The following is a 20,703-nucleotide window of genomic DNA, read 5'->3' on the forward strand; positions in this document are numbered from 1 at the left end:
AAATGGGAAAGGAGTCACAATAGTATGTTGTAAGTGTAAGAGTCTCGGGAGGATAGCTCAGCGGCACCATGCCTGCCTTGCAAGCAAAATGACACGGAGCAGCACCGGTCCGATCCCCGGGTCCGCGCTTAGAAACCTCTGGGCATTAAGCGCGTTATAAATAACCAATCCTATCATATGTTCACATGATACTCTTTGGCAAAAATATATCATTCTCTGCAAGAAAACACCATTGCCTCTTAACATGGGTAGGAGTAAAGCATGGAGGTCACGTGTTGGACACGCGTAGCACTAGTCTTTCAGGACCCGCCCAGATCTCCCTGCAGGCAAGGTCCCCCATGTATAGGAAAGGGTGGCAAGTCAACACATTCATTTGGTCGTCTAGGGGTGAGGCATGTCGTGCTTGATATCCACTTGCTTTCTCTTTCAGTCTAATTACGTGTACACCAACACGGCAAAGAAGATGTTGGACAAATTCTCTGTGGTGACGGATACCCCGGAATACAGGAAGGTGCAGGAGCTGAAAACACATCTCAGTGAAGTAAGAACCGATGTTAAAATGCACCTGATTCAATCACATTACTATACACATCCAAGCATTCATTTTGTCTACCCTGTTTCGATTAAAGTATGTTTCGTTTGATGACGTGTTGATGTGCTCCGCACGATGACGCGTTGGGGATATCTCATAATGATACCAGTGGCCCCAGAAAATAATGTATCTGCATTGAGATTCTAATTCTGTTGCTCACGCTAATATTTTTTGTTGCTTTACACTATGTTTACATGATTATCAAGGGCATTGGGCCTCATTACGAGGTTGGAGGTAGCCTTGCCGGTAAAACCCCTCAAACGCGCATCCGGGTCCGGCACCAGCAAATGGACAATTACTGGGGTATTCCGGCCCCGCCGGACCCGGTAATTGCCCTTTTACGGGCGCCGGAGCCGGTACATCCCCATTCCCATTTGGGGATCGGGGATGTCGGATGCACCAGCAGCGTTTACAACTGTGCTCGCAGGTGCCCCGCCAGGCGGACAGGCACCTACGAGCACAGCTCATAGTATGGTGGTACGGTAGCAATGGTGCCCGTAGCACCACCAGCACCGTTGTTACCATACTTATAATGAGGCCCAATGTCCTGGACACTAACATTGGAGTAGAAATGCAAAAAAGTGCATGTAGTTGAAGTAATGGGGCTGTTGTAATATGTGCAAGTTGAGCTGAAAGGAATTGCATTCTGAGGATTTAGGGGGAGGATTTTGTTTAGTAACACAACGTGATCTTGAAACGCATGTAAATATGTCAATCTTCTGCGTTTGTTTTAGGTGGTTTACAGAGCTGAAGGAAAAAAGACTAAGGAAAAGTTCACCTCAATTCTGGACACCCCCGATTTCTTAAGAGCCAAGAAAGGACAGGAGATTCAGAGCCAGGTGACTGCCCAAGATTGCTGCCATGCATTGAAGCTTCGACTGAAAAGAGACCGGGGATTCCCGGGTATATCTTCATAAGTCATGCCTAACATTTCCCGTCCTCTCCCTGCTCTGTAGTACTTGTACGTGGAGGTGGCAAGCAAGGAGAGGCCTCATCACCATGCCGACGGACAGACCCAGCGGCTCCAGCATGCTCGCCACGTCAAGGACTTGATCAGTGAGGTGAGACCAGCACCAGTTTCCCATCCATGCATCAGCTTTTAGACGCTCTGCTTGCATGACTTTGCTATGCCAGTGTTCAAGGGGACTCCTGTGGGGTCAGGCCCTCTCACATTGACTGCCATGATCATGTAAAACTCTGTGTACTTCTACGTTCTATGTAGGTAGGTAAGACCGTTGGGTCCCCCCCCCCCGGGTGTGTTCCCCACCCTGGGTGTGTCCCCCCAATCACCTTCCCCAATTAATGTAACACTATTCCCTACACCACACACCCCGATGTTTTTCGATGAGTTGTTAAAAATTTGGCGAAAAACCCATTGAAAAAATAACTGTAGTTAAATAAACGTACCCAAAAGCAAGTCAAATCTAATCTGATACGTATAGAATGTCCCTGATCCATCATTTTCTTTTACAATCTCTGTCTTTTAACATTGTCTTTCCTGTGTTCCTTACTCTAGTTCCTACTTGGTGGACTTGTTTGAGTTTTGTTTATAGTACTTAGAAAATGTTTTTAAATACAAAACTCAATATTTGTCAGAAGTAAAACAGTAAAGTAAAATATTTTTCCCATACATCTCTTATGTTGTCATGATGGTTTCTAATTACTTTTATTATTTTGTTAGCACTAAATGTGATGGAAACATTAGTTTTACACCCCTCCAATAGGCACTATTCTATATATCCCTCCACGGAAGCATGTCATCATTGTGAGTCCTTCTATGCCTTTGTAATTGGTGTGCCAGTTCATCCTCTGTGGAAGCGGTGTGTCCCCGACATGGACTGAGGACTCAAGCAGCATCTTACTGATGACACGCAGTGGGGCAGAAACGCTTCTAGGGATGCTTGTTAACCTATGCCTCAGGACATGGCCTTGCAGATTTGTCTGGACTGTTAATTTGAGGCTGGGTCTGGCTGTTTTGCACATGGTTGAACATTTATTTTAATGGCACAGGTTTGCTAAAACAAATTGGCCCTCATTATTGGTTTGCCAGTATCCCACTGGTAATTCTGGCGGGATACTGGAAAACATGCCTTACCGTCTCTGCCTTCCGATATCCTGGTGTTACTGGTATATTACAGGCGGCAGAGAGCCAGTAAATTCCCATTCCCATTGCATTGCCTGAATCACAGGCTCCGAGAGTAACAGTGCTGGTGATTCAGGCATTTATTTGCCGTTGACGGCCTGAACTCCTGCAAGGTCAAGTGTTCCAGGAGATCCGTGACCCCCACCGGCACAAGTAAAGTCTGCTGGTCTGGTAAGAATGCCAGAGCTGGAATTACCAGCAATTATTTCTGGACCGGCACACTTATAATGAGGCCCAATTGTCTACTGCTCAACACTGTCCCTAGTGGTTTGGAAGCTTACGCTCATGCCATTTTCTCCCATTTTTTGCAATTGATATTACATTTCGACTGTTCTTAGATGTCAATTGAGTACTTTATGGTTTGTTGCCCCTCTCGATCACCTACAGTGCAGTGTGGTTAATTAAGTAATATTTGTGTTCATTTCTCTTTCTAGAAAAAGTACAAATCACAGTACGAGAAGTTGAAGCACAAGTACACATCTGTTGCAGATTCGCCTATTCTCATACGGGCAAAGAAAGCTTACCTCAATGCCAGCGATGTACGTATCCCACAGGCGCTATTCCTTATCTCTGCCTTTTCAGTCGCTGTGTAGCTACGTGATTGGGTATTTTAAGAAGATATACCTATGGCAAACCATGACAAATGATTGCTCCTTCCTATGATTGGCCCAACACACAAACGCTAAAGCAGCGGTCACTTTGTATAATTGCTATATATGGTAGACATATATGATTACAACATTTCGACAAACGTGTCATTATAACAATGCTAGATGCTGTGCACACTGCACTGGGCCATACCAGAGTATAATATGATATACCTGAGCTATTAAGTTGAAAGTCTCTAAATCTGGTGCAGACCACCCCCAACCTTGGTAAGGTAAACTCCAAGCCTCCCACGAGACCCTAGGTTGTTTGCTCACCCACATGAAAAGTAATAACAACAACATCAGTTACTAAAAAAACATCTAGGGAGTTTTGTATATTCAAAACAAATATAATAGTCGTGGCAATATAGCGATTTTTATAAGAGAAAGACAGTGGCAGACTGACCCACTTCTCAGCCTTATGTTCAATTGATGCAAGCACAGAAAGGAAATGAATATCAAACCATTTCGGGATTTCCCTAGGAGCCATCAATGCGGATACCTAGATTCCCCCGAACTCCACCTAAATCCCCAGATGACTCCCATAAGAGTAGTACTGGGGGTGGGGTTAGGCCCAATCTGTAATTAGAATGAGGACAGACACCTAAAAAACAAAACAAAGACATAATCAGTGATCAATATGGTCATAAAAATGTATGTGAGCAGCTAAGAAGAATCTCCATATATTGTCAGCGACGGTGGCACAACATCCTACCTGTCTTCACAGCCCATGAGCTGAAGTGCATAGATCTGGAAGGAGAAATAGGGATAATGTACTATTCACACCAACTGTAACATTAGACTAATCCTGTATAGCTGAAAACTCAGGTCGGTCAAGACAAGCCAAACATAAAAGGAAAAGTACCTGGTAACGAAGCCTGTCCCTGAGTGAAAACAGAATCAAGTGTCAGTATGAACAAGAGGGTGGAGAGAACCTACAAGAAAATGAACACATACTCCACTCATCTGGGAATAGATGCAAGCATTAGCAGTGCTGAAATCAGAAACCGTCACCGAGCACGGACGATGGAAAAATGGTGCCCATCAATGTAGGAACGCTCAATAAAGCGAGCTCGGAGGCGTGTGACGTCATGGAAACCACATGATGACGTCCCTGTGTCATGTATCATAACTACATGAAGGAGGTAGGTAAAAAATAGGTAAACAATCTTTAAACAAGCCCAGGATGTGTGTCGTCACGGTAACAATGTGATGCTGTTACAGTGTCATATATCAAACCCATAACCAAACAGTTGTAAAAGCTGTAAAGTGTGTCCGAAAACAAGTGAAGAAGATGGAAAAAATGTAAAAGTTTAAAAGATAGTGTCCGTGTAGTGAACAATCACCTACTCAAAGTAATGAAGTGACACCCAAGTGAAGGAATGATACCCATAAAACACAATTAAGGCCAAGTACTAAAGGAATATCCTAATCGGTGGGAAGTAAAGGGGTCAACTGGCTATAGAATATATAGATGAGTATAACATCACCATGCTGTGTACTAAATACCAAGAAAATATATAGGTTAACTATAATCAAAGGTAGATTACAGTGGATCGATCACTTAATCCTTGAAAAGAATGCCCATAACCAATACCATGGAAAGTGCCAAAAAGCTGTCACAAAATAGTCTGGTGGGCCACAAGAACAAATAAATGAGTGTGAATGTTTGTTTTCATCAAGAAACAGGATACATTACAATCCTCATTCATGCCCCCTGGGGCCACTGTATCCAGTTTAACAATCCAAAAGGCTTCTCTGCAGTTGAGGATCTTGTTGATATCTTCATATGGTTTCGTAGAGACTCCAGAATCTGAAACCATATCTGTCTGAGCTGATGGTGTTGCTCTTGAAAGTCTCTGGTGACTGGCGACTTCTGGTTTCCAGTCTGGATGTTTGCTTTATGCTCATTTCATCGATTTTAGCTGGTCTTTTTGATTGTCCAACATAATATTTTCCACATGGGCACTTGATTGAATATATGATCTGAGAAGTGTCACAGGCTGCAAAATGTCTCAATAACATGTTTGCCCCAGTTTGGGGGAATGATAACAAATATTGCCCTTAATTACATTGTTACAACACAGTGACTGCAGAGGTAAGTACCACTTCTGGAGTTTATACCTCCCATTGTCTTCCTGTTGGTAGATACAACTGTGTGGACCAACATATACCTCAAGTTGTTACTATGCTTGTAAATGAAGAGAGGAGGAACAGTGAACAATGTTTTAACCCTGACGTCACTGATGATAATGTTCCAGTGTTTGTGCATTCACTCCTTAATCCTGTTGCTTTGAATGGATAATGTAGATACATATACTAGGTCCAGGTTAGCTCTAGTGGTAATCTTGTTCATAGTGCCTTCTCTATTCAATTCAGTTAGTCCATTTCTGATAGTCAGAAGTTCAGGCTCAGCATCACCTCTTTGGCCAAATTTGTTAATCATTTTGTCAATTTCGGTTTCACATTGTTCATTGCTACTCACTACCCGTTTACTCACAGCAGTTGGATGTAGGGTAGTTTCAGATGAGCTTAGAGGGTGAAAACCAAATGGTGAAGTACATCATTGTATCCAAAGACCCATGTGGCCTGTCTCAACAGTATATGCCAGCATTAGCCTGCAAAATTGCAAAATACATTTTACATGCTGCCAGTGCCAGCCTATGACAGTATTGCAAGGTAAATGCAACTTCATACTGCCTATGCACACTATTTGTCATAGGTTCCAGTGTACACACATTTTCACGTTGGCTGTGCCTAGAACATACCAGTAGCATGCAAGATGAAAACACATCATCATGTCAGCTGTGTCCAATAAGTGCCTGCATGTCACTGTTAAATGCATTTTTATGCTGGCTGTGCCCAATATAGGCAGGTATTGCCTCTTTAAAAATGGTTTAATGCCCGCTGTGCACAATATACGGACGTGTTGTCTCTTGCCTCTGTAAAAATGCCTCCACACTCGCTGTGCTCAGACTATGGGCCTCATCATGAGTCTGGTGGTAACCCTTAAATGCGGCGGTAGCGCTATTACCGCCGCATTTAAGAGTCTGCCAGATCCGTGCCAAATTTGCTGATTTTCGCCGCTATTACCGCCGGCGGGAAATCCACCTGCGGTAATAGCGCGAATTTTCCCCATTGGACCCAATGGGGAATAAGGAATTCCCGAATGGGCCCAATGGGGAATAGGCACTAACCGTTCTGCCAAACTTGTGATCCGGCGATAATAGCGCCGGGGGTTTGGCAGTAGGGCAAATAGCGCCAGCGGTAATAGCGCCGGCGTTACCGCCCAACTCGTGATGAGGCCCTATGCCAGCAACATGCAACTGTAGAGCCTCTCTTCATATCAGTTGAACTTATGACCTTTATGTGCTTGCATGCCACCGTTAAATGCATTTTAATGCTTGCTTCCCCAAAATATATGCCAGAAAGGTGGCACTGTGCAAAAACATGTTCATGCTTGCAGTGCCCAATACATGCGAATATGCCACTGTAAAAATACATTTTCATCGCTGTCAAATATCTTTCCTGTACTGCCACTGTTAAAACGTTTTCACGATGGCTGTGCTCCCTATGTGACAATAGAATGTCACTGCAAAACACATTATACTTGCTGTTCCAAATATGGGCCATATTGCCACTGTAAAAACACGTTCATCCTGCAGCATAGCCCTGTACAGTTCATTATACAGCAGCCAGTGTCCAATACACTCAAGGGCTGCCACTGTAAAGCACATGTGTATGGTTGCAGCACATGACCCATGCACATAATTACATATACACACATACACATGCATGAACCAGCCCACGCAAATGCACACACACACACACGTGTACACACACATTCACACACTCACGCAGACAGGTTTTTTTTTAAACATAACTGTTTTTTCTCTCAGTACCTTGGCTCCTCGCTGGATCATCTCTTCTCTGCAACCTGCAATGAAACCCAAAGCAGGAATGCAGGTGGACTGGTCCTTCCCTTCCCTCCCTGAGTTCTGCCTGCGCATGCCCCATGGAGGACATTGGGAAAGCGTAGGACACAGGCTGTGCCCCCTTACTTCCCCTGGTGCCTGGGGACAGGGATCCACATAAGACCTTGCAAGGCCTCTGACTCTGCGAGCAGTAGGGGAATCAAAGCTTCCAGGTCGCACAGATACTGCCAGGACATGTCCTGGACCTGTGCATTTAAAGTCGGCCCTTCTCCAAACTGTGCAGTGACGGCCTGTGCATGGTGGAGCGGCTGCACCCCATTGCCCATTATGCACTAGTAGCCACCACTGGCCCTCATGACTCTGGTGTCAGGCTGGGCCACCACACACAGCATAACTACCTACGTATCATCTCCCCAGCTCCTGTTATCCCTGACTACTCTGGTCTGTACAGTCAATGTCCCTGTGTAACTCAGGCAAGTCCCAGGAACTGTCCCATGTAAAGAAACATGCAGGTGTACAGTACATGCTAAAACCCCAAATAAAGACTTAACTCCTAGACGAACATGTGTCTTACATATCTCTCGAACGGTTTCTTTCACAGCTGCGCTACAAGGAAACTTTCGAGCATGCAAAGGGCAAATATCACACCGTGAAGGATGCCTTGGACATCGTCTACCATCGCAAGGTCACTGATGACATCAGCAGTGTACGTATTACCGCTTTCTAAGTAACCTACCTATCCTTTGTTGAAAACACCCATTGCTTGCAGACATGTGTCCTCATTTCCAGTCTTTAAACCGGATTCTGTGTCTCTTCTTCTTGGGAGACTGCCTTCTTCTTTGACTGGTTGTTTTTATTTTCCCAGGTGAAATACAAAGAGAAATATATGAACCAGCTGGGTGTCTGGAGGTCCATCCCGGATCGTCCTGAGCACTTCCATCACCGTATGGTCACCGATTCGATCAGCGATGTAAGAGTTTAGATTGCTTTTTGAACAAAATGATTTCACTATCACATATCATCGACCCAGAGTCACATATAAATGTCAAGATGGGTAATAAACTCACCCCAGCCTGAATGAAATACTGTACAGGTAGACACAGAGCTAGCACTATGGATGTTTTCCCCTAGAAGTAGAAAGAGGACTTTGTGCCTAAGGCAGACAGAAACAAAAGATGGCGAGATGTATTTCCACTGAGGGAACTCTAGCTTGCTTTTGGCAAATGTGGTCATATCACAATGAGAATGCCTTGCAAAAACCAACATAGCAATACATGTATGGACACTAACATAGTAGCCCATGAATGGCTCCACCTTAGCACCTAGCTCCACACCCCCACCACTCCCCACCTTACCTGAGACTTGGCGATCTGCTCCTCCCTGTTTCCTCCCCTGGTTGCTTGTAAATTCCTTCCTGTTGTTAGATCCCCAATCCCTTGAGATCTGCTAACCTCGCCCTGCACTTCCCCCTGTGACTTGTAAATCGCTGTTTTGCTTCCCGAAGTTAGGTCTGCTTTCAAGAAATACCCTAAAACAATAATAATAATGTAAATATATGATATTACACTAGGAGAATGTGTTTCATTTGAATAGACCTTGGCAGGCTTCACATTTTAGAAAGTATGATGTAGATATATGTATTAAGTGGCATGTTTTAATTGCTGTATGGTTTTGCTGATCAATACATTCTAGTAGCTCTGGTAGCATAGAGCCAACAGGATTGTAGCTTTCACCCCCGTGGCGGGGGTGACATGGTCGGTAACGGCCTGGCAGCCCTTGGCGAGGGCTGCGGGACGTTACCGGCCATGTCAGCACCATGCCAGGGGGTGAAAGCCATTCGCATCCTGGAATTTACCAGGGTGCGGATGGTTTTCAATTCTTTTCTTCCTTCTGTCGGGAGATGGTCTCAACGCGCAGTGCGTGATCCCATCTCGAAGAAAGGAAACAGAACAAAGAAAAAAATAGCTGCCGCAATTAAAATGGAAAAGGACTACATCATTTTTCGGATGACGGCGGCTATAAAAACAATGGCTGACGTCATCCAAAAAGCAATCTAGTCTCTTTTCTATGTTATACCACGGGTGAGGGCAGTGATTGCGGCCGGCAAAGACAAATTGTGATTGGTCAATCTGTCTTTCCGGGGTGTGAATGCATTAACTGTTCCATGCATGCTATACATACATGGTACATTTCTTGTTTGGTTAAATATGCATATCATCAACTAGACTGGGGAGAAAAGATTCAAAGGGAAACGAACTGAACGAAATATTGAGTTTATCAGTACAATATATAGAGCTATCTAAAGTTAAGGTAAAGAGAATCATGCAATGGAACAAAACCTAGATTGCTAGAACCTACTTGCCAACAAATACCCAGAAACATTCCTTCTTAAAGGGGAGACAAAGGTTGAAACCAAAATTGAAAAGTGTGTGTGTGTGGTGTTGATTTGAAATGTGCCAAATAGATTAATAATCACTTCTGAATATCCAGATTGTGCATGGTGGGAGAAAGGGCATGTTGATGGTGAGTGGTAGGGAGAAGCGAAGGGAGGCGCATCAAAACTATTATGCAGAAGGCACACGGTCTGCCTTTCAGGAGTAGTAGCCAAATTCAAGACTGTTGTCTGTTAAACAGACTACATAGGGGTAGTAATGCTGGAATTCTGTTAACTTACTCCTGGAGAGAGACTGACAATAAACATGTTACAACGAGTAGTCTAACTTACTCCTAGGTTACTCCTGGAAAAAGAGGAGTAAGTAAGGGGTAGGCCAGAGATATTACCAGTAACCTCTTTGAGACTCAAATGGTGCCTTCCCAGGATTAACTGCCGGTTACTCCTGGTAACCCTTTCCTGAACTGGCCCCATAGTCTTTAGGTCATTTTTCTTTTCTGCGCCATAATAGTTGAAGACTTCTTTGAACAATTCTGTCTTAAGGGACTTTCTGAATGTCGGATTCTCTTCCTCCTCATTCAGTAACAGCGGCAGGATAGTATAGCTGGCTTAATAGCCTCATTGAAGAGGCGCTGTCATTCGCCAATCCACCTGCTTAAAAAGGCAAGGCGGGCAGTGAAGGCTCTTTCCAAAATGCCCATCTAACAAAAGCACAGAAATCACACGTGCTCTGCTCTTGAGCGCCAAGTGTGTGTCACACTCCCATGTATGAAGTCTCTGAGTCTTGTCAAGGTTGTTGTGTGGAAATGCAAATACCATATGTTGGATGAACACACATTCATGTTAACCAGATCGGTGCAATTTGAAGGAGCATGGTGAGGGCCAGCATCCACACATTGGGCCTGATCACGAGTTGGGCAGTATCCCAGCAGTAATACCGCCAGGATACCGCCCAACGTTAATTGCCTTAGCGACACCTGGACCGGCGCTATTAGCGCTGGATCACGGGTTGGGTGATAACGGGAAATCCCCCATGGGGATCTTTGCACCCAATGGGTCATTTTTGGTGCAATTACTGCACGCTAATACTGCCAGCAGTAATTGCACTGAAAATGGGGCGCTAAATGGGATTTTCACCTCCAGCCAAAAGCTGGAGGTAACACTGCCCATATAGCGCCCAACTCGTGATTAGGCCAGCCCTTAAATGTGGCCATATTCGCTTTACTGCCACATTTAAGGGTTACCGCCCAACTCGTGAGCAGGCCAATAGTCTCCATAGAATGGCTTACTTTGTTCGATGTACCGGGGGGCGAGGGGGCGATGACAACCTGTTTACAATAAATTACAAACTTTACTACCAAAATGTGATAAATCTGTTATGTACTGTATGCATGAAAAAGTAAATGTATTACTTTCATTGATCCTCCTTAACAATTAGCAAACTTGATGTTTATGTTCACAGTACAAGTACAAAGAAGACTTGACCTGGCTGAAGGGTATTGGCTGCTACGCATGGGATACTCCGGACTTTGTTCTGGCAGAACAAAATAAGTCCCTCTACAGTATGGTATGCAACTCGCAAAATCTATACATACAATAAGCATGATCAAAAACAGATTTAAGACCATGTTTACAAGCATATTTAATGAACTGTGTAGTGGGCCATACTCCCCTTAATTTTCTTTTAATATGTGGTAAGGAGGCATACTGTTCTTTGCTTATTGACTTTGTGATTCTGATCATAATAAAAATAAACTGCTAATTAATTTTCCATTGAAGAAATCTACTTTTGCTTAAAGGTTTGAAGCTAGTATTGTTACAACGTGTTCACATTTGACAGCAATAATATGTTGCATAAGCAAATCATGTATTTTCTATCTAGAAATGTTATGAAATATTGACAACCCATTCCTTGTTTTCTTTGTCTCAAGGCATGTATGAGAGAAGGTAATGATTTCTCATAATGATACCGTGTCTTACATTGTCTCAAGCTTTTATGAGACAAGTTCATGATTTCTCCTAATGATGTTGTGTATTTCTTTGTCTCAAGCCCGTTTGGGAGTCAGTAATGATTTCTCCTAATGATACCGTGTCTTACATTGTCTCAAGCTTTCATGAGAGAAGGTAGTGATTTCTCCTAATAAAGTATATTTCTTTGTCTCAAGCCGGTTTGAGAGTAAGTAATGATTTCTCCTAATGATACTGTGTCTTACATTGTCTCAAGCTTTTATGAGACAAGTTCATGATTTCTCCTAATGATGTTGTATATTTCTTTGTCTCAAGCCCGTATGAGAGAAGGTAATGATTTCTCCTAATGATACTGTGTTTTACGTTGTCTCAAGCTTTCATGAGACAAGTTCATGATTTCTCCTAATGATGTTGTGTATTTCTTTGTCTCAAGCCAGTTTGGGAGTAAGTAATGATTTCTCCTAATGATACCGTGTCTTACATTGTCTCAAGCTTTCATGAGACAAGGTAGTGATTTCTCCTAATGAAGTATATTTCTTTGTCTCAAGCCAGTTTGAGAGTAAGTAATGATTTCTCCTAATTATATCGGGTCTTACGTTGTCTCAAGCTTTCATGAGACAAGTTCATGATTTCTCCTAATGATGTTGTATATTTCGTTGTCTAAAGCCCGTATGAGAGGAAGTAATGATTTCTCCTAACGATGCCAGGATGTACCTTTTGCTGTTTCAAGGCTGTGTAAGAGAAGGTAATGTTCTCTCCTAATAATGTTGTGTCTTTCTGTAGAGTAAGTACCGAGAGAACTTTCAGAAGATGAAGTCTACATTCAGCTATTCAGCAGACACCCCACTCTTCAACCACTTCAAGCATGCTACAGGGCTGATGAACGAGGTACGTTGCACGTCATTTGAGGCCGTGCGGTTGTTCATGAGTAGATTTCCACTGCCTGTGCTGTAGCACTTTCTGCAAGATTGTATGCCCTTTCTGGGTCCCTAACCAGATGCGTACTGAACCGCATATACCGCAGCGGGGCGGTCTCTTGCTTTCTGTGACTTGCAGATACATTTCTTGTGATAACCGAAGGCCTCTCTTCTCAATTAGTAAAATCTTTGGAGTAAAGCTTTTGTTTTTATTTTGTTTATTTGAATTTTTGTCCAGCGCTGGCCCTACCCACAGGGCCTTCGAGCGCCTTACAAGGTTCAAAAGGTCAAAAGATGGGAGATGAAACAGAAGTTATAACATTGTTCAGGACAGGATAGGAAGATTAGGATAGACAGGCAATGTCATAACATCAGAGTCATTACACTGACTCCCCTCCCATCGTCAAGCCTACTTACAAGTACAGTAACTTAATTGACAATATATTTTGTAATTTCATGAATTAGTTAATATTAAAAGCATGATGCGATGTCGTAAGTAATAATGTCTTGTAACATCAGATGCCATTCCTATGCAATCAATGCACATATTTTCTGTATAGAAAGAAGAGGAGGTAAAAGAAATAGTGTATTTATTGATGTTTGCATATGTATATCTACATACTGATAGAACGATAGACGGTCAGATATAGAGACATACGTAGAGGCTTGTCACAGAAAAGCTCATGCTTCATTGACAACAGCTCCTTTATCAGACAGTACATTATTGAAGTGTATAAGAAATGTGTTAATGAATAACTAGTATTGTGTGATAATCCTCATCTTTAGTGATCTTTAGTGATACATGAATTATAGTGCTCTGTTTTGCTGATATCAGCCGAATTCTCTTGAAACTCCACCTGCTTTGGCCCTTTCTCCAGGCTACCTGGGGTACAGGATCCAGCATTTACCCAGGCCACTTGAATGGCATCAATTTAATGTCCTTAATGATGACGCTTTAACATGTCCTTTCAATTTGATTTTGTCATAACCTGTTGTGATATCCTGAGCAGAGATTGTACAAATCTGAGTATGAGAAGGAAAAAACCAAGTACAGCGTTGTCGTGGATGATCCTAGACATCTGCTGGCTAAGAGTGCAAGTGAACAGATCAGTCAGGTAACCGTGGTAACCGTGGCAGCGGTTCACAGCACCCCGCCTGCATCTGTCTGCATCCAGTGTCCAGAGCCAGCAATGTCATAGGGGGGTATCCTATGATGATATGTCAATGTTTGGTTCTATTGTGAGTCACACTCTTTGTACTGCCACTCAATAGGCAAGGTGCCTCACTGAGTGAGCCGCTGAATGCTCTTTGTACTCATACATTTTCATTGACTCACAAAGACCACCAGATGATTTCAAGCACATGCTACCTAAAGGAAAGAGCATGGTGTCCTCTGCAGGCCCTTAATGATATTGTGCACTTATTTTCAATACAGTGAAGTATCTGCCTGGTTGCGCAGCAATCGCTACCCAATGCTATTTTTCTGCATTTTTGAAATTATGGAATCTGGTGGTGGTAGTGCATCTTCACAGATATCACTATATATGAAGGTTTCCCATCTGTGATTGCTCTGCACACTCCATGCATGTCAATGAATGTGAGTACATACAGTTAGTCGGCCGTTATACCCCATTTGGGGTCTAGCACTGTCTTATTTGCTGTCTTCACACGTCTTGTTTGTACTTCGTTGGTCTTTGCATGGACAGAAAAAATATAAGGCTATTGCCAAGCTGAGGCTGCAGAAAGGATGCACCGAAATTCAGAGGCCAGATCTGTTGCGAGCCATGTACAACACAAACATGTGGAGTGAGGTAACGTGATCAACAGTTTATTATGATTTCAACTTATGACCATTCTGAACACCACTAATATAATACTTTAACATTTCACATTTAACATCCATAGGTTGCTTTAGCTAAACAGCCTAACTTCCAGTAGTTTCTAATAAAGCCCTGCACCAACTTCTTCCCTATACATTTTGTTTAGCTAAATTTACAAAATGCTATGCTCTCTGCACTGGGAAATGCTTTCTCTCCTACATGGTGCCCACAGCACAGAAAAATGCAGATAAATGCAGTTTGTTCTTATTCAAAAGTAATCTCACTCAGATTTGAATCCAGTGAGAGCAGGCTACATTTCATTGTAACTTGTTACAATAGCCTATTCCCATTCTTTTGGTGATAGATTATCAGCCACTGTGCACTATTCACAAATAAATGCTATGTTTTCTATAATAAATCGAATTTCTCTTGGCTTTAAATATAGTGAGAACGCAATGCTGCATTTCACACAAACATTTCCTAGTGCCAATCCCTCTCAATCCACCCACTCCTGGGATTTAGAGAGAGGTGAATTTCCATACTCACCTTTGAATACTTTTTAAGGCACATAGCAAGCAAGGACCCTTAAGAGCTACCAGGCAATTCCCAGTCAGCTAGTCCCTTTGCGGTCCCTTCCTTCCTCATCTAGGAAGGCAGGTCTGCCAAAGGTAAAATCTGCTTCAGAATTCCTCGTAGATGAAGCCGAATCACCACCAGATGGTATCCAAATGCAACACTCACCATTTGAGACAGATTTCCCATTTTCTGCCACCTCCACAAATCCCAGAGCTCGCTCGTTCCCTCTTTGTTTCTGCTTATATAATAGCACTTTTTGATTGGAACCATCTCATTGGTTTGCTTAATAGGCTGACACTCCCAGGGAATACATCCCATAATTGTAATAGGTTTACAATATGTCTGCACATGTGACTGGGTGGTACTGTACACTTTGGACACAGAGTAATACTTTATCTCATATCATCATAGCAGCATGACACATCAATGAAATATGGATTTCGGGATTCCCACAAACCTCACGAATTCAGAGACACCCAACACAAGTCTGTGTGATGACATATGAATGAATTATTAATATTTATAAATGAATTCATTATTAATACTTATCGCAGTATTTTGTTTGGTCCCATTGTATAGAGGAGAATCTCGCGGTCTCAAAATACCTTTTCTTTTGATTTCAAAATCTCCTGATTGGGATTTTAGGGCTAAAATAGTTTTTTCATGCATCAATATGCTGATTCAAATGGTCCATTCTATTTCTTGATTGAAAAGCGCAATAAATGTGAGGAGCTCTCTGAGGCCCCTTGGGAAGCCTTCAGTCAATGATTGATATAAATAGCTGACAGGCCTCTTTTGTTGAGTTTTCATTATTAAGCTAAAGTCCAGAGGAAAAATCTTTAAGTGCATTTTGCCCGTTAAACACTGAGCATGGAAAACAGAGCCTCATATCATGTGGCCGGTTTAGATTGCATCTATTGAGAGGACCGTATATTTGGGTCTGCTACAATGTAAAGATGTATTTTTCTAAGAATATTTCTCTTGAGATGAACCCATGTGATGGGGGCATCCCATTTCACAGAGGCCCAGAACAGATGGGTCCTTGTTCAAAGAAATGAAATGTGTTTCTTTGATGACTAATAACATAGGTATTTTTTATCAAGATGGCCACACTAATCTCCTGGAATTACAACCCTAGCCCCAACATCAATGTATGCAGGGCTAAACAGAAATAAAGTTGCTGTAATGTTCCCAGGAAGAACCAGCAAACCTAGCATTGCCAAAGCCATGCAGATTTAAACAGCAATGTATTCTCACATATAACTATAACTATATGTTATAACTATAACATATAGTCGGCACAATCACGAGTCTGGCGGTAACCCTTAAATGCGGCGGTAGCGCTATTACCGCCGCATTTAAGGGTCCACCAGATCATGGCTTTGACGGATTTCCCCACAGCTCTGATCTGGGGGGAAATCAGTGGCAAATTTGCCAATTTTCGGCATGATTACCGACGGCGGGAAATCCGCCGGCGGTAATAGCGCAAATTTTCCCCAATGGGGAATGAGGAATTCCTGAATGGGCCCAATGGGGAATGGGCAATAACCCGTCTGCCAAACCCATGATCCGGCACTAATAGCGCCGGGGGTTTGGCGGTAGGGCTATTAGCGCCGCCGCTAATAGCGCCGGCGTTACCGCCCAACTCGTGATGAGGCCCAGTGTATTTACAATAGGCTTCTATTTGCATTTACAAGTGCATCGGTTTTATGTTTAGCATTATTTACATGCTCTGAATAAAATGCACTGCAGATTTGCTTGCTTGGTACAATATGATGGTTCATTTGAAAACGCATGGCATTTTAGTTTATAAAATTGCTGGGGAATACTTAAATCTCTCTCCAAATGCTTGACAATATTTTCTAGGTAATATAAGAACTGCCACTAGTTCTTTGGCTTTTTTGTACTCCTGTAATAAGGTACCATTTTTCAGCTGAAAGTAGGTTGTTTTATTTATGAAAGGCGCTTTCAGCATTCCTCCTGTCAATTTATAGTTGGTCATACCCAATTCCCTCACCGTGAGAACATATTCGCTTATGCAGTTCAAAGGAATGCTCAGTGTGTGTCGAGAAATCCACTCAATTTATCTGGTGCTGCGTCTCAGGTGAGAAGTTAACCACCTGCATTTTACAGGTGCACTATTTCCTGAAAATCTCAACACACATGCACGTCACCATTCCAGCAATTCCCAAACTAGATTCATTAAATCTGCATTTTCCCAGACAAAATGAGGCACTGATATTTATTTGGTGGACTGCTAATTTAGTGAATGGCACTGATGTAAGACATAGAAGCCACTTGTCACTTGCATTTACACAGTGCAGGCTGCTGTGCTATGGGCACTTCAGAGGTTTCCTATCAGTGACTTATCAGTCTGATAGTTTTGAGAAGGGAGGAGATGGCACAGAATGAAGCCACAGCCAGTGGCATCACTCTAGGAGCAACGTTTGATGAAGAAGCACGTTTGGGGATAAAAGTCACTATTTATGTCAAATGAAACCTAATACAAGACAGACACAGTAAACAAGTCGAACAAGATATTCCATTTCAGTCTTGCCTTTATAATGGTGTGTATTCAATGCTCCAATGAAAATCATTCACACCCTAGCACATTACACAGTCAGGGACTTGGCCTTCTCGGACTGCGAACGCTCCTGCTTCACTGCAAGTAACACTAGAGGTATTCTTCTCACATCTAAGGTGAGGAATGCCTAGTAAGATGGTAACTGTATCCCTTATCCAGCCTCGTTGTGCTAGCATTACAGCATAGCCGCCATTTCAGTATACCTTAAATATGAATCACAAGCGATGACTGTTTTAATGCACTGCAAAATGGATTCTCTTCTTCCCCAAAATAAGGTCTCTTTAAAGGTCCTCTGTTTCCAACATCATCAGCTCATTGTAGAGAGGCTCTGGCACAAGAACACATGTGCCTGAAATGTTGGGCTCATAGTGTAGGCTTCTTTGACCTTCCCTTCTCTCACTGATTCACTAGTGCAAGAAAAAGGGCCATTTGCTGCTGAACGTTGCAGCAATTGTTAGAGTAACTAAACCATTTCAACCATGCATGTTTTAACAATGTTAGGACATGTTCCATTATCCCTTTGAAACATTATAACCATGTACCTGTCTACACATTTTCAGAAAAAACAGTGCATATCGAAACATGTAAGAAAATGGCATTTGATCACCAGATTGTCTACCATTGAATTTGTCAGATGTAATGGACGGGCAAAGACCTTAATATATGGCCCTGCGAGTAGACGAGGCCTGAGCCACCTGAGCATCAATAAATACATGCCCCGGCCCCACTGTTACGTTCACTCTTGATGGAAATATTTCTGTGGCATATTTAACATATCACACTTTTGGCGGTAACAGAATTACCGCTGTTTTTACTGCACCACTGAATTCCAAGTTTGACGTCAAAGTGGAGAATTTAGCTCCAGTGTTATGCATCTTCCACTTTAAAGCCAAAAATCGATGGAATTACTGAAGCAGAATTACCATTTGTGGTAATTCTGCCAAAATTCCCAAGGAGTTCTAGGGACTCCAAAAATGTAGATTAACACCACTCGTAATCCTGTGGTAAATCCACAGGACCGAGTGCAGTAATCCATTTTGGTGGCAATACATCAGATTTATCGCTGAATGATCACCAAACTCGTAAAGAGGTCCCACATGTGAACCAACCCAAGTCAATATCCTTCAGTAGACTCAATGTGTTTGTGTTGCTTGATTTGATGCATGCTTCCATCTGTACAGAATCCACCTGGGCCCTTCCGCTGTGTGATGCTCATTTGGTTGGATATGTGTTTTCGTCGCTTTGTTTGAGTGGTTTTATGTTGTTATTGTGTGCATGCTCCATTGGTGTGTTAGTGGCTTTGCCCTTAATCCCAGTCCCTTCTAAAATACCATTCACTGTAGTTAAAAGTCCTGGTGATGGTTGAGAGCATGTACCGAGCTGGGCATGCATATGCCTACATTATGGCATCAATGCACTAGGTGAAGACATATAGTTAAAGGTAATAATTAATGTTAAATACCCATTGTCATGACTATCTAGAACTGTTGATGCATGCAGTTTTCTGTGTACAGAATCTGATTACACTTGCCCTGTTCTGCTACAACCTCACAACTCACCTTAAACATCAAGTACATTCTAATTATCCTCCAATATAGACTTATACAAATAGACCTATTCCTTTTGAGTGCAAAGTTTATCATAGACTGCATATATATTCATGTATGCAGCGATACGGACATATCTCTCATATGTGAATATATATGCTACTTAGTACGCTGTCTAACATATTGTTCTTTTGCTTCATCAGTGGAAATACAAGAAAGAGTATGAAAAGGGGAAGGCAATCTACACGTCCGTTGTGGATACTCCAGAACACCAGAGAACCCAGAAGGCCGGCAAGCAGATAAGTGATGTACGTTGCTATGCAGAAAGAGGGCGTACACACCGACCAGTGTGCGGGCATCATTGCATACGCGCTCACATAGAGCCCTTTTTAGAGCTTGATGATGCAGGTATTAAGTGGGGTTCACACACGAAGCAGGAATCTACACTGACTGATTGACTCGAGTGGCCGATTGATTGACCGATGTATGGCTGAATTGATTGAGGGTTTGATTGGTCATTATATGTGCATCCTCTGTCTGAAGAAGAGAATACATATGACCAAACGGGATCCATTGCAGCACCTGTTGTACAATCATGGACAATGCTGGTGCCAAAAAAGGCAATTCCAGCTGAATGACCAGATATTAGGTCAATGCAGGCACTATTCACAGAACCCACACGGCTTAAAGATCAGCACCATATGCATGCATTTGCCATTCTTTTGGTCTTTTTCTATGAGAGCTGTTTCTTATTTTTCTGGAAAATATAGATGCCTCCTGAACATTTTCATAGTGAAAGATCCCCTGTTTTCCACCGCCTCCCTAGAGATCCATTTGCCCTGCATGTTCATTATTGAAATATTTGAGATCTTGCTGTGGCCCCAATAAGATGTCGCTGAAGAGATGTTTGTGAATGGAGGTGTCCTACCCATTTGAAGTGAATTATCGACGGAAAACCTGATGCATCCCTGTGGTTGGACTACAGCTTCCTGATTGATTGCTAACACATATTTTGGTCTTATGGGCACAGAATTCCCTCCTACCAGTGAACACAGACAAAACCATTCATTTTGGTTCCTTTTTAATGTGAGACTTGTAATGGAATTCTGAGAACTAGAGGCAAGACCACCACAACCCTAGAGCATCTAAGCACATTCTCTCCACATTACCTTCTGACCTCTGCCTTTCATTTTGCACCTGGAACGTCCAGGAATGTAGGCACAGGATGATGAGGAGACAAGGAAAGGTGGATCTATCAGCGCCTGCGCTCATAAATGTCACACCTGGCGCATGATCTAACTAATTTCCACAAAGGGACCCATTGGAGGCTGGCTTCTGAGCCGGTAATGTCCTAATACAAAATGTCACATTATGCTCCCAAGAACCAGGATGTAATTGTAACCTACACAGCTAGAGTTGAACATTTCACAATGTTATGCAATGTCAAAGCATACTGACTCCCATGACTAATGTACTGAAGACAGTAGCTTGAGCTGGTGCCAGGAGAAGGGTAAAAGTGGACCTTAGATCCAATGAGGTTGGTGACAGGAGATGGTCTGAAGATCAACAGCATTGTATGATG

At 42.7% G+C, this 20,703-nt stretch overlaps 1 protein-coding gene across 30 annotated transcripts in view; it reads left to right on the top strand.

The window, feature by feature from the left end:
* Nucleotides 1–20,703, top strand: part of NEB (nebulin) — a 359,744-nt gene that overhangs the window by 249,618 nt on the left and 89,423 nt on the right. For 28 of the 30 annotated variants that reach the window (XM_069616457.1, XM_069616464.1, XM_069616462.1 and 25 more), the window contains 10 exons: nt 431–541; nt 1,327–1,431; nt 1,549–1,653; nt 3,170–3,274; nt 7,919–8,023; nt 8,183–8,287; nt 11,172–11,276; nt 12,461–12,565; nt 13,605–13,709; nt 19,325–19,429. In XM_069616457.1, the coding sequence (XP_069472558.1) occupies nt 431–541; nt 1,327–1,431; nt 1,549–1,653; nt 3,170–3,274; nt 7,919–8,023; nt 8,183–8,287; nt 11,172–11,276; nt 12,461–12,565; nt 13,605–13,709; nt 19,325–19,429 (1,056 nt within the window). Of the gene's footprint in view, nt 1–430; nt 542–1,326; nt 1,432–1,548; nt 1,654–3,169; nt 3,275–7,918; nt 8,024–8,182; nt 8,288–11,171; nt 11,277–12,460; nt 12,566–13,604; nt 13,710–14,300; nt 14,406–19,324; nt 19,430–20,703 lie in introns of all 30 variants that reach the window. The other 2 variants (XM_069616459.1, XM_069616466.1) reach the window with 1 other exon arrangement.

This window comes from Ambystoma mexicanum, chromosome 9 (genome assembly GCF_040938575.1).
Source record: "Ambystoma mexicanum isolate Mex_15411 chromosome 9, UKY_AmexF1_1, whole genome shotgun sequence".
Classification (NCBI taxonomy): Eukaryota; Metazoa; Chordata; class Amphibia; order Caudata; family Ambystomatidae; genus Ambystoma; species Ambystoma mexicanum.